The following is a 14843-nucleotide window of genomic DNA, read 5'->3' as shown; positions in this document are numbered from 1 at the left end:
TTTGGTTATTTGGGGTGCTGATTCAGGAAACTGCATAGGCTAGACCACATTAGCTCTAGTTTCTGATACAGAACATATGCCATCCAGCAGTCGCCATCTGCTTGCGCAAAGAAAACCATATTTAATAATCTAGAGCTGATGTGGTCTATCAAATGCAATGGTCAGCTCTGTGGAAGAGTGGAAATTGAATAAATAAATAAAGTGGAAGGAGGTTTGCTGATGAGATTTTCATTTTCATGGCCCACTGCTGGGCCTACAGGTTGAGAATCACTGGGTTAAACCTTTGTGCTGGCAGGACTGCTGACCGACAGGTCAGCGGTTCGAACCTGGGGAGAGCGGTTGAGCTCCCTCTACGAGCTTCAGCTCCCCATGCGAGGACACGAAAGAAGCCTCCCACAAGGATGGTAAAACATCAAACATTTGGGCGTCCCCTGGGCAACATCCTTGCAGATGACCAATTCTCTCACACCAAAAGTGACTTGCAGTTTCTCAAGTCACTCCTGACATGGAAAAAAAAAACCAGACTAGTCCTGACCCTATGATCCAATTGGTTCAGCTAAATGCTTTCTGGGGATACAACCAAGGAACAAAGCTGATATTAAACCTGTTCTGTCTTTTCCACTCCCAAGCTATAAAAAGGTGGACTGACCCAACATTTTGACATTCCCATTGGAGATTTGAAAGTCATTGTGGTATCATGGTTTGAGTAATTCTAGTTAACCAAAGTTCAAATCTCTGTTCAGATGCTATAGTCTTGAAAACTGTATATGCAGTTTACACAAATTACAAGGAAGGTGTTTTCTGATGAATCAGTCCACTAACATATATCACTCAATTCTGCCTGCTCAGAATAGCAGAAGCTCTCTTGGGGCTTTCCCATCCTTACACTAGGAATTCTTCAGTTACCTTTGGCTTGTAGTGTTTCCACCTAAGAAATCGACAATATCCTCAATTATAGTATCACATGTAATGGGCATACATGTCTATTTTGTAGCCTTTACGTGCAGACACAGCCCTGATAGATATCAAGGCTGTAAGTGAATATATGTGGTGAAAGCTATCTACGTGTTTGATACAATAATGAAAAAATATGCATTATTAAAATGATACTATAGGAAAATTTGTGAGAGATGGTGCTGTCCATGGTATATCCAAATGAAAACTTTATGAGAAAGGGGTGCTCAGCTCGTTCTAGTTCATATTCTCTGTTTTAATTATCCTCTTCTAATTGTTATTTTAATTCTCAACTTGAAGCATTTGTACTCTTAACCTCAAGGTTAAAAGGGTTAAAAGGTGTATACGTTTCTTGTTCTTCCCAGTTTTACAACAGGAGAAGATGCTCACCAAGCAAGCTCTGTAATCCCCTCACTTGAAAATTATAGATAAATACTGGTTGGAATGCAATGTGGTATTAGGGTGTTTGTGTGTACATTCATTGCATTGGGTGGAGGAAAGGAAATACATCTGTTTTCCTGGCCCATCTATTTCTTATGTTTACTTGGCATAGCTCGTGTAAGACTCTTCTAGTGTAGGCACTTTGAAATGTTACACATGAACAAAATCTTGTTCACCCTCTATATCTGCTGATAGTTCCCTCAGAAATAGATATAGTCATATAGTCATATATATTATGTCTTGTATAGAAGTAGGCAAAGTACAACCCTGGGTTCACATGTGCCTCCTCAACTCTGTTTTTGCAGCGCTTTATTCTTGTACCAAACTTCTTGTGGTCCAAGAATTGGATGTGAATTGCCCTCCTGATAGTTTTCCTTTTAAACAAGATGCAATATCTTCTATATTTCATAACATCAAAATTAGCTATTTTACAAAACCAGGAGGAACTACCTCTATATTTTGTGAAAGGGGGCATTTTGGCAGCATCTGCAACTCCTAGAAGATCCTAAGAGTGAGAACTGGCTTCTGAATCTTTATTGCAGCCCAGTCCTGGTCTATAGAGAGTGAAGAGGATTCAGGAAAACATATATAGTGTGTTCCTGTAGTTATATTTGCATAGATAAATGGAAAAACAGATGGGATAAATGTCACAACTCTCCAGTGGGAAGGTTCTGTGTGCCATGCATAGTGTGTCATATGCACACAGTGGCTTGTCAGCTTTCTTGTAGTAGAGACAACCCCAGATGCTCATCCAAGTCCCTCAGGAAGCCAGTTTTCTCCAGAGCTCCTTATGATGAGCAAGGACCTTTCCTACTGGGGGGAAAGGCCCTGGGACATACCATACCCATGAGTGTATAGAAGTGTTTTGCAGAAACACAGGCATAGAATCATAGAATCATAGAGTTGGAAGAGACCTCATGGGCCATCCAGTCCAACCAACCCCACTTCCATGGACAGGTTAGCAGGTTACATGGACTGCTACACAACGTGCCCATTTATCCTCCTATGCAGAACCCCAGAGGAGAGTGAGCCCAAGAAGGACTAGAATCAGAATCTTTTTTTTTCCAGCAAATATGCTACTGCTAATCCACCAGCTACATTCCATATATTTGTTTTGATTTGTAATTGGTTGAATCCACGGATGTGAAGACAGAAGACCAATTGTTTATGTTTTTACTATTTTGGGCTTTAATGTTCACATTTTGGGTATTTACTTTTAATTGGTTTTATGACATGATTTCAAGTGGAGGTTCAATAAAATTATAAAATGGCAAAAACTGGTAAACATTGATAAATAAATGCATAGGCGAAGAGCAAATATTTCTACATAAAATTACAAGGAATTGTTTTTGTGGGATTTCTTTTAGATGAAATCATGCATCAGGATATCGTTCCCCTGTGTGCTGAAGAGATTGAGGTCCAGCTGAGGAAAAAGTTTGCCTTCCTGTCAGGTGAGACATTGAATGCTCCTGTTAGATGTTTAAGAAGTATGTTGAAGGATTCTATATTATATTCTAAAATAATTGTTTTTTGTACATGTTTTTCTATGTCTGAGAAACGTCAGCTCATAAAATGAACTTTGTACAGCAACCAGTAGCCAGATACCCATATTTATTCAAATCTAACATGCCATCAAATCTAATGATCACCTCAATTTTCAAAACCCTAAAACCAAAAAAGTATTTGCTGACAAATGTAATGTGCAGTGTCAAAAGGTGCCCAATACAGTTGCAGACTGCTTAGAATTCCATCTTTAAAAGCAATTGTGTTAAAACACCAAAGTTTTCAGCAATGAAAAACAAATCTTGGGGTGCATCTATGCTGTAGAACTGTCTTGGTTCAATGCTATGGAAACATGGGGGATGTAGTTTCGCAAGGCCTTGAGCCTTCTCTGCTAAAGGATGCAGATGCCTCTCCAAACTACAAATCCCAGGATTATGTAGTATTGAGCTATGACAATTGAATTACAAATAACATCCCTCAAATAGAAGCTCCAGGTGATCCTGATGCAGCTTCACCTATTGTTTTTTCTCAGCACTAAGATTACCCTATTATGCAAATCTAAATAAAGTAAATACAGTATGTCATTCCACCAACAGAATTGATGTTGCATTTGCTGACGTTTCATCCTTCATTTTGTACAGGAGGAAACACAACTCATTTTGTAGTTATGTGGCACAGATACTGCAAAAGCAAACACACTGTTATTTGAACAACTGTCACATTGTTTTCCTACATTAACATTGCATTAATGGAGGAAATATTAGATTAGGCAGAAATATTAATTCTAACAAAGCTGAAACCTTTTATATTGTTTTATGGTTCTTTAGTATTCCTAATGACATCTGAATATGATTGCTGATATTAGAAAGATAGCACAAGAACAGTCTGGAGTATTCCCAAGTAACAAATATGATATGTATTTTGAATCTTTGGTCTTGTAATACATTCACTTTAGTCTTCTGTTATGCAATTGAGAAGCCGGCAATGGCTAGCTTTTGGAAACTTTAATTCATTTCACACTTCTTTAATTCTTACAAATGTGCCAGAATTACATTCCTGCAAGATATAATACTGCAGATTTGTCAGTTTTGGTGATGCCCTGTCAAACATTCTCCCATTTCCACTGAAATTTGCTGACTTTGCAGTATCAAAATAAACTAAAGCTCATCTTAATTACAATTTAAAAACACATTTCTGGTTTTAATTTCTGGATATTTTGCCTAAGTGTCAGGCTATTTAGAAAACGTGATCTTCAATTTTTCAGCTATCTCTCCTGGAAATCAGAAAATATCAAGAAAACAATTGTTTTGGTGGTTCATAGAGTGCAATAAAATGTCTGATGCTAGAGGTTCTAACAGTCTGCTCTGACAGTTACTTCATGGACTTCAAGATGTCTTTTTATTTGCTCATTTGGTGTATCATTAGAGATGGAAAGGCCTGGAAAGAACTTGGAAAAATTGGGGGAAAGAGGGTTTTTTCAGGTTTTTTCCCAAAGCCATTTTTTTCTGGAAAAATTGAAAAGTGCGTAGAATATGTCCTTTTCCAATTATAAATGATATATCCATGACATGGTATTCAAACTATATAACACAAAGTCCTTAATGAAAGATTTCTGAGACTTTTTGTTTCTACACACTTTTTTTCAATTTTTCCAGAAAAAAAAATGGTTTTGGGAAAATACGGAGAGGGAAACTGTTTCCCCCCTAATTTTTCCATTTTTTCCCCAGGCCTTCCCATCTCTATCTGTCACAACTGCCTATCTATCCTATGTGTGGACTATTGTTCTCCATCCAGATGTTTTGACCCTACATCCAGGATTTCAGTGATTATGAGAACGGCAATATATATGCGGGCCACACGTACCTACTGCCTGATTTACTTCATGAAATTAACTAATTAAGAAATGTAACTTCCTTTCTTGTTGTTGCAAAAATTGGATCTAGGCAGTTTTTCATTTTAAAAAACCTCACACGTTGCAGCATTATGTTGTATTTCAAAGCCTTTCACCCCCTGCTTTCCTTCAGTGTTTGTTTATAAATAAGATACTCTTGCCACATTTTATCACCATTCATATTGTAATAACAATTAAAAACTTTTGAGTTCTTGTACTTACTAGCCAAAATAGTATGGCCATATCATCCCTGCAAGTACACAGATGCAGATACGCGAGGAAGACAGAGGCAAATATATGGGAATGTGAAGTTTGCATCAGTGCACACAATATGTGGGGGGCTGGTCCCTAAGGAGATGGGGGCTGCAAATAAGTAAATTGTTCTATGATAATGCTTTGATTTTATTTTGATCATCAAAAGTGAATCTGTAACTTTGCTTTTTCTTGTTAGGTGGACGTGGAAAAGATGGTTGTCCTGTTATCACTTTTCCGGAATATTCAACATTTAGTGAAATTCCAGAGAACGATTTTCAGAATGTCCTGACATATCTCACCAACATCCCCAGGTAAGGCCCATGCACAAGGAAATAATGCTGCCTACTAAATTAATGTTAATGCTTACTTTGCTATGTTACAAATGATAGGGAGTGTTCAGGATATTATGAACAAGTAAAGAATGGAGCATTGATGTAAGCCAGTGTGGCCCAACCTTTAGTTACCCAAGGGCCAATCAAACTTTAGTATAGGAATGTGAGGGCCAGAGACATTCTAGAAAGAAACATCTCTTAAAAACCTAAAGGAGTAAGAAGGATAAACTTTTTTTCCAAATGTTAAATTAAAATATTTTTCCAGTAAGAAGGGCAAAGGCCAACAAAAATGAATTGATGGACCGCATGCGGACCATGGGCCTCAGGTTGGACCACACTGATATAAGTGTTTCAACTGTACTTCAACTTTTCAGGGAAGACCTGCCAAAGGATACAGAAAAATAGCACTGGTGAAAAGCAGCATTATTGTTGTGTGAATTCCCCACAGTATTGCTGATTTTCTTTGTCCAGCTCATGTTAGTGCCAAATACAAAACGAAACAAGGTCTAGGGATGGTGTATTAGAAGTTAGCAATGTAACAACCCCTCCTTCACTCTCTTGGTTATGTAAAAGGACTATCATAATTGAGTCAAAGTATTTTTTAAAGTTTTGTGACTATTGTATCCATTTTTCTGTGCAGTATTGTCCAATGATAATATTGTTGCGAAGCATGCAAAGCCCTGTGTTGTTTGTTTTTCTTTTGAAATGAACAGAACGAAAGAACAGGAATTGATAAGATACTATGTTTGGAATATTTTCTGTTTCAATGGCATATCCATTTATGTGTATGTGACCTCATAACTATCCTGGTATGAATTCTGTTTTTCCGATTAGGCATTAAAATACAAAATATTGTACCCATGGAAGATCCTACAGAACATGATGAGAGCTCTAGAAAAAAATAATCACAAGGGAGTTTCAGTTATGCACTATTCCCAGACCAGCCAGAGTAAAAGCATTATTGTGAAACTGTGGGGACTAGATTCCCACATAATTTAGACTTGTTGAACTCAAAAGTCCTTCACCCTTTAAAAAAAAAAACGGATCTCATAGAAAGAAATATAAAACAGGTATTTCAAACTATTTCTGTGCAACTGCTGAAAATAGCAGTCTGCTCTTGTACTGTGATTCATATGAAATCTATCATATTCCTGACTTAGAAAGATCATCAAGGGAATTTAGGTTATACTTCTTCAGAAAGGGCATTGCTCTTAAAGACTTCTATGCTGTGTCTTTGTGAACACCTTGTTATAGTAATCTTTAAGATTGTCTTTTAGAAGAAGTGAAAACTGAGCTTGCTGAAAATGATGTAGCAGCATTTACTTTTGGTATTTCAATGAGTCTAGTCCTTTGAATTGCGTAGAATATTTGTTCTCATACAAATACCTATATTTCTAAATCTTTATGGTATGGGAGTATGTAGGAATGTTTAATTGTGTGCTGATGCCTGGTATGGTTTCTGCCCTCAGTAAACATTATTGTATAGGTTAGTCATTTTAGAGACTTCCTGTATATAGCCCAGTTCCATTTCTATATTGATCCTGTTGCTTGTAATCTTTTCAAAAACCAGGAAATGAAAATCATTTTTAAAGAAAGATGCTATGCAGAAAAATCTACTTAATACATAGAAAGTATCTTGATTACTGGAATAGGAATGGGAAACATGACCTTCTACATGTTGAAAAAAATATCAGTCATGATCCCTCACTACTGTTGTCTGGACACTCTGCCTGTATTCAGACAGAGCTTCCTCAGCCCTGCACTGCAATAGAGTAGGCCCTAGCTGGGGTTTGATTCTCAAAATCTATGGATGTTCAGGTCTCCATGGCTTCACAATATGGCTTCAGTCCAGAGTTCTTCTAATTCTTAGTCAATTAGGCTTCATAATGCAAAATATTTTTAATTATATGCCTCCAATTATATGTTTCTCTTATGATTTCTTTGTTATTTATTATTATTTATATCATACATCATTATATATCCCATCATTTCTCCCCGGGGAGTGGGCTCAGGGCGACCTCACAGCTGGCAATCATTAGATGCCAAACACAACAATTATAATAGCAATTACAATTAAATAGTTAAAAACATCCATTTAAAATTACATCAATTCAAAGTCATAATCTGAGGTCTGTCCATGTCAATCACATAAATCATTTCCATTATTATCGTTGTGTCTGCTGCTCTAATGCCTGGCCCCACAACCATGTTTTAAGTTTATTTCCTAAAGGACAGAAGGGAGGGGGCTGACCTGATTTCATTAGGGAGGGAGTTCCACAGACAGGGGGCTACCACTGAGAAGGCCCTGTCTCTCGTCCCCACCCATCCTGCTTGTGAGGGTGGTAGGATAAAGAGCAGGGGCTCCCCCAACGATCTTAACCTCCGAGGTGGATCATAGAGGGAGATATGTTTGGACAAGTAAGCTGGGCCAGAATTGTTTAGGGTTTTATAGGCTATAGCCAGCAGTTTGAATTGCGCTCAGTAGATTGTTGGCCCTCAGGTGATGTCCATGTACACAGCCACTTCTTTGGTGTCCTGAAGAATGTGTTTGTGAGGAACAAACTGTTGATCATGCAAAATTCCATCAGTCACTTTGCTTCTTCATTTCTTGATCTTAAGCCAAATTCTCCTACAATCTTTGGTTCTGCTCTGTCCCTGTATTTGCATTCCAGTTGCCTGTGATTTCCAACATGTCCTGTTTTGCTATATTATCAATTTCCTCATGAATCTTTCAGTTTCTTCCTATTCTGTTTCTATGATTGAGGCATAAACTTTAGATAGATTTTCCCTGAAATCTTATTGATATTATTAAGTCATACTTGACACTTTATCTCTTAACTGCTTTTACTGCATCTCTCCTCCCTATTAATGCTACCCAATTTCTTTTTAGATTTTCATTTCCTGAGTAAAACTATGTAATTGTGTAATTCAAAATCTCCCATTCCTGTTCATTTTAGCTTGCTTACCCAAAATATTGCAACATTTATATTCCGTTTCTTGTTTTACAGTGTCTAATTTCCCCTGATTCATAGTTTTCACATTCCATGTTCCTATAATAAATATTGTTCTGCTTTGTACTTTCCTTTCCCCCTTGAGTAGATCAACAGCTCTAGTTCTGTCATTAACTGATCTTCCCCAGTAACTCATTGAGTACCTATTGTCCTGGGTCTCTTATCTTCTGACACAATCTCTTGTTTCATTTTGGATCATTCCATCATAGGAATTTCATGGTAAAATATTCAAAAGGGGATTGCTATGTCTCCTTTTGCACAATACCAAAAAAGTACACTGACATTGTCTTTAAGCAATCCCCTGCCAGTTTCAAGCTGGCAGGGGATTGTTCGACACTGTTCAGCACATTTAGTCTGGATTTGTTTACACCTATAAAGCTGTACACCTTAATAGCCACTATGGAGTCCTCCACCACATTCTAGATTTTTTAAATAGTTGCCCAGTACTCTAGGTTTCCTATTCTGAGGGGTCATTTCTTCTTGCTCCTTACTTTTATTTATGTGTTTTATTTTGTTTAAGGAAAGTGTATATGGAACTTCCAATTTTGGGGAAAAATCAAATAGATGCTCATAACCATAAAGCCAACAAAACATAACAAAACCAATTAGTAAAATAATAAATCCACAGAATGTTTTTGTCACAACCCAGGCTGCAGAGCACCAATAACCATACACAGAGGCCAGAATCTATCTAATATCTTTATTGAAGGAATATATAAAGTTAATAAAAGCAAGTGTATGAAATAGTCCAGAAATAGACCTTTCCGGAAAGGTCAAAATTAGTCCCAAGAAACAATGTCCAATATGAAATATTAAGGTCCAAAGTTGTAATCCAATAACCGAAACACTCACTTTGCCAAGCAAAGTGAGGGGAGATGACAAGGTCCTTTAGTCCATGAACTTGAGCAAGGCTAGAAAGTAACTTGATTCTTGGAACACAAAGCTTGATTCAAGGCAACAAGGAAACGAGGAGCAAGAACAAGATCCGTGGTAATTACTTGGCGAGGTCCGGGAAACAAGGCAAGATCCGGGGAGAAAACAAGGCTGGGAACGAAGGCTTGGAACAGGAACAAAGGCTTGAGAGCAGGAGTAGCTGTCCACACACGCTGCTCCGGTAGCTGACGAATTGACTCCGCAAGATTCCTTCGGGAGCAAGGAACCTAAATAGGCCTCGTTTTCCCACCAGAGAACACTTCTCTGGGGAATCAGAAACGAAAGTCAATCTCTGTGTCCAGATGTATGACTCCCTAAAATTTCTCATGGGAGCAGGCTTAATCATCTGAATGCTTTGCTGCAATTCTCAAGCTCCTGCGATTAGCCTGCTGCACTCCTTTTTGCTGGAGATAATAATTACGGCGAGAAAAAGGGGGAGATTTTGACTCAGGGCTTGTTTGGCAGATTTCTGGAAGACAAACCTCCTGCAGGTGCAAGGGCTCCATTTCTGGCTGGGAAAGTTCCTTTTCTGGCTGAAATGGTGGAAAACCCAAGTTTTCCTCTTCATCTGTCACAACAGCACTAGGAACGGGACTACATGGCCCATGAGTCATCACAGTTTTACACTAAATGTTTTGCTTGTGGGAAAGTCCGTTCCTTTGGTCTGTAAAGTGTGACCTTTTCAACAAAAGACTTCCTGTCCCTGAGTATTCTGCCACAAATATTATCTAAAGCTCAAAGATAACTTGGCCTTCTAGGATATCTTAGGTGAGATAACTGTCACAGTGTGCCAAAGATCTGCTGTTTCTGAAAGGCTTGTGTTATGATGTGGAGTCCCTACAAAACTTCTGGAGTCAGGGAAGTTCATGGAGTTTTCAGACTTGAACATTTCATGTAATTAGAAAGGTCCTCACTTAGGTCTTGTGAAAAATCTGTTCATCCAGTGCCATTCTGTTGAAAATGCGGGGAAGTAACTATTGGGAAGATAAAGGGTTGTCATTGGGAAACTTGTGAACTTTTATCATAGAAAAAAATATTCTCATCTCTTCCACATTTTAACTATCCCCAGCCCTTGCTTTCAAGTAGTTATTTTTTCTGTAAGCCATTTGTAAGCTTGACAGAGCTTCTTTTGTCTCAATATTCTTTTATGTTCATCTTATACAAAAAATGCTATGCCTTTGAAAAGAATCAAAGAAATACAGGTTTCAGAATACATTAGTCCTGTGTCAAGGTCCGTCTTCCTCCATTCAGTGTTCAACATTTTGTTTGCATCTCATCAACTCTACTCCAGATCACTAGCTGTTGCTGAGAAATAAACACTCAATAGTTTAAATTCATGGGCATTAAGATAGAACTTTCTTCACTTCTCTTCCATGCCCCATCATGCTTGAACCATTTATTCCACTCAGAGATTGCCTAGAGAAGATTTCCTAGCCTTCCAGAATAGGTTTTTGGAAAATAGTGGAATTGGATTACAATGAAGAGATCACTTCTTCCCAATTCCACTGCTGGAAAGAGTTCCCATCACCAGATATTTTTATCAAATCTTGGTCATTATTACCATTATTACATGGACTTATTCGTGTTGCGGAGATGGCATTTTGCAATTTGGACAAGAATTCTTAGTTTGAGAGTGGCAAAAAATCATTCAATGGATTTCCATGCCTGGCTAGGAATTGGGACCCTGGCCTCCAGAGCCATAGTCCAACACTAAAACCAATACACCACACTGGTTTTCAGGCAAGAAACAAATTAGAATGGTTTTTTTTTTTAAAAAAAACCTAAATATATACTCATATGCATGAATAAGTTTACCTTTCCAAACAAAGCAATACTGGGCAGTGAAATAGCATTAGTTCAGAATTAGATCAAAATTGAGGCAACCCGTATTTCTGATTATTTCTGTTTCTAATCTTATTTTCTCAATGTTTTTAGTTTTTACAGTCGTTTGAATTCACTTTTTATAAGAGCCACTAGAGGTTGCTAAAGGATGTTGAATGTCAACATTAGGAATGAAGTTCTTTGACACACTGAGTCATTTTTTTTACAATTTCATACAAAAATACCCACAGTTCTTGTATGTCTTTTACTAGAAATTAGTGATGACCAGCAACCTGCCAGAAAATACAGGTGAAACCAAATCACAAAGTACCTGCTTATTTGTGAACAAGTGCAGCATTTTAAATAACTTCTCTTTCCTCAAGGGCTCACCCATGCATAAATCTAGTTTTAAAATGTACCTTATGTATGGAGACCAAAATATACAGTAGAATGGATACCAAAATATTTTTATATATATATATATATATATATATATATAGAGTGATGGAATCCCGGCAACCGACAAAACAACAAAACTAAACACCCCACAACCTCAAAAATTGAAAACACAACCCCTCATCCACGCCTCAAGGACAAGACAACAAAAAAAAAGAAAAATAAAGTTCTAATTAGAGGGAGAAGAATAATTGTTTTTAGCCAATTGCCGCCAGTTAGAAGGCTAAGCTCCGCCCACTTGGTCTCCTAGCAACCCACTCAGCCCAGGGGACAGGCAGAGTTAGGCCTCACTTAGGCCTCTTCCCCACTGCCTATAAAATACAGATTATCAGATTTTAACTGGATTATATGGCAGTGTAGACTCAAGGCCCTTCCACACAACTATATAACCCATTTAGAATCTTATATTATCTGCTTTGAACTGGATTATCTTGAGTCCACATTGCCATATAATCCACTTCAGTGTGCATTTTATACAGCTGTGAAGAAGGGGCCTCATATAATCCAGTTCTAAGCAGATAATATAAGATTATCAATATACAGTAGAGTCTCACTTATCCAACATAAACAGGCCGGCAGAACGTTGGATAAGTGAATATGTTGGATAATAAGAAGGGATTCAGGAAAAGCCAATTAAAAATCAAATTAGGCAATCATTATACAAATTAAGCACCAAAACATCATGTTATACAACCAAATTGACAGAAAAAGTAGTTCTATGCACAGTAATGCTATGTAGTAATTACTGTATTTACAAATTTAGCACCAAAATATCACAATGAATTTAAAACACTGACTACAAAAACATTGACTACTAAAAGGCAGACTGTGTTGGATAATCCAGAACATTGGATAAGCGAATGTTGGATAAGTGAGATTCTGGAGTAAACAACAAAATCACTGAACCCAATCACACCAAATTTGGCCACAAAATACATAGTCATCCAAAATATGTCTTTCAACCAAAAAACCTAGAAAAATAATGTCCAAATTAGAGGACGAGGAAAACCTGTTTTTTCCCCTTGCTGGCAGTCAGAAGGGTAGGCCCCGCCCAATTTGTATCCTAGCAACCCCCATAGTCAGAATGCCAAGGCAGAATAATCTACAGTATCTGCTTTGAACTGGATTGTCTTGAGTCCACAGTGCCATATAATCCAGTTCAGTGTGGATTTTATACAGCTGTGTAAAAGGAACCTCATATAATCCAGTTCTAAGCAGATAATATAAGACTATAAATATAATATATAATAATTACTGTGGTATAATAATACAGAACAATACAATCTCTAAAATCAGGACAGTAAATAAAGAGCAACACTGAAAACACGGGAATTCCAGACAGGAAACAACCAGGGCCAGCTAACACCTCCCAACAAAGGAATCCCCCAGGCAGGAAGCAGCCGGGCTTTGAAGCTGCAAGGCCAGTCTAACTTATCTGGGAAAGGAGTTCTAGAGCTTGGGATAAGACACAGGGAAGGCTTTCTCCTGCATTTCCACCAGATGTACCTTTGAAGTTGGTGGGAAAGAGGGTTTACACTAGGCTAGTTCATATGAAATAATACTGCAATTCAAATTACCTGGATCTGAGATGTATAATGCTTTAATAAATCATAGCCAATGAAAGCCAACATTTTCAACTTTGTAAGCTTGGCAGAGGGTAGTCCAAAAATATTTTATGTTATAAATAATGAACCTGGAGAAAGGCCATTTGCTTGATGGCCATGATTTATCATAGTAAGGTGTCTGCATAATGACTGGTGATGTTTATATGGACATTTAGATATCAGAACCATAGAGAACTTTACATTGTGTTTAAAAATGAACAAGGGATGGAAAAGACTGTGAAGCTGTCTTATAACTTGCACAATGTATCTATCCCAATTCCAGCTGAATTGGGAAAGAAATAGCTTCTGAATTCAAATAGCCTTCAAATATCGACAAATATAGCCTTCGGGTAGAGTATCTTGCAGTAACTTGTTACTAGAGAATAGATAACAGTGGTCACAAGATCAAACCAGACGTACAAAGGCAAATTCACAAGACCAGATTGGGCAAATTGTGATCTCTAGGCCACATGTATCCTCAAAGCCTGTGGGGACCTTGAAATTCCCTGCAGATTTTGATCCTCCAACACCAGTAAGAGTTCTCCAAATCTTTGGTAGATATGCTATTGACAATTTCATTCTTTTTGGAAGTTTTCTTTTAGGCCTGTAAAGATCTGCCTTTGGCCTTATTTCAAACCTGAAAGTAATTAGACTTCCTTTTGTGCAAAAAAAGGTATTGTTATGAGCTAATGGCACTCCATGCAGTCATGCCAGCCACATGATCTAGGAGGTGTCTACGGACAACGCCGACTCTTTGGCTTAGAAATAGAGATAAGCACCAACCCCCAGAGTTGGACATGACAACTTAATGTCAGGGGAAAACCTTTACCTCAACCTATGAGCTAATGAACTCTAAAACTGGAGGAAAGACCTGAAATGTTCATGCAGGAAGATGATAAGGAAAGTAAGACAGGAGAACACAAGCTTGAGAGCTGAGTTGCACTTGCTCTCAAAAGTATATACAAAATCCCTCTACATATCTCGCTCTTCAGAAGGTCCTTTCTGAGTGAAGTTTTCCCATAGTTCCTTCAGATATCATTTTTTTCTGTATCCTTCTTATCAAATATTGCCCTTATCCCAACTTCCATGACCCAAAGCATATATAATTCTTGAGGGATGAGTTGTTCCGAATAGGATTTTCCTCAACTTCAACTGGCTGTTAATTATATCCACTCAGCTTCTCTTCAAAATGACAGTAATTTAATTCTCACAACTTAAACTGAAACTAAAGATGGAAATCTGTTTTCTAGTTGATTAAGAGCTGATGCAAATGACATCACACTACACATAGAAACTCTGGTCCTTGTGTTTTCTGAGCTCTCATTCCTTCTGTCCCTGAAAAACATGTGTCACTAGTTAAACTGTGCAAATAACAGATTAACTAATCAAGTTGCAAGGCAATCTTATATATATTTACTCAGAAGCTATTCCTCTTGGGTTCTTTGAAGGTTACTCCAAGGTAAGCAAAAAAAAAAAAAAATTGCAACCTACAAACTGACCAAAACACGTAAAACAAGAAAAATTCTAACCTACGCATACATTTTCAAATAACTATATGAAAACAATTAAAATAGAAACATTAGTATATGTGTAGGTAAAGGTAAAGGTTTTCCCCAGACATTAAGTCTATTTGTGTTGGACT

The 14843-nt window shown here is 37.6% G+C and overlaps 1 protein-coding gene across 14 annotated transcripts in view; it reads left to right on the top strand.

The window, feature by feature from the left end:
• The window catches only part of mcf2l (MCF.2 cell line derived transforming sequence like), a 149648-nt gene that overhangs the window by 75303 nt on the left and 59502 nt on the right, over nt 1-14843 (top strand). For all 14 annotated transcript variants that reach the window (XM_008107009.3, XM_062977287.1, XM_008107010.3 and 11 more), the window contains 2 exons: nt 2763-2846; nt 5241-5355. In XM_008107009.3, the coding sequence (XP_008105216.1) occupies nt 2763-2846; nt 5241-5355 (199 nt within the window). The remainder of the gene's footprint in view (nt 1-2762; nt 2847-5240; nt 5356-14843) is intronic.

This window comes from Anolis carolinensis, chromosome 3 (genome assembly GCF_035594765.1).
Source record: "Anolis carolinensis isolate JA03-04 chromosome 3, rAnoCar3.1.pri, whole genome shotgun sequence".
In the NCBI taxonomy this organism is placed as follows: Eukaryota; Metazoa; Chordata; class Lepidosauria; order Squamata; family Dactyloidae; genus Anolis; species Anolis carolinensis.
The sequence above is the reverse complement of the archived record's forward strand: the minus strand, read 5'-3'. Positions and strand labels throughout refer to the sequence as shown.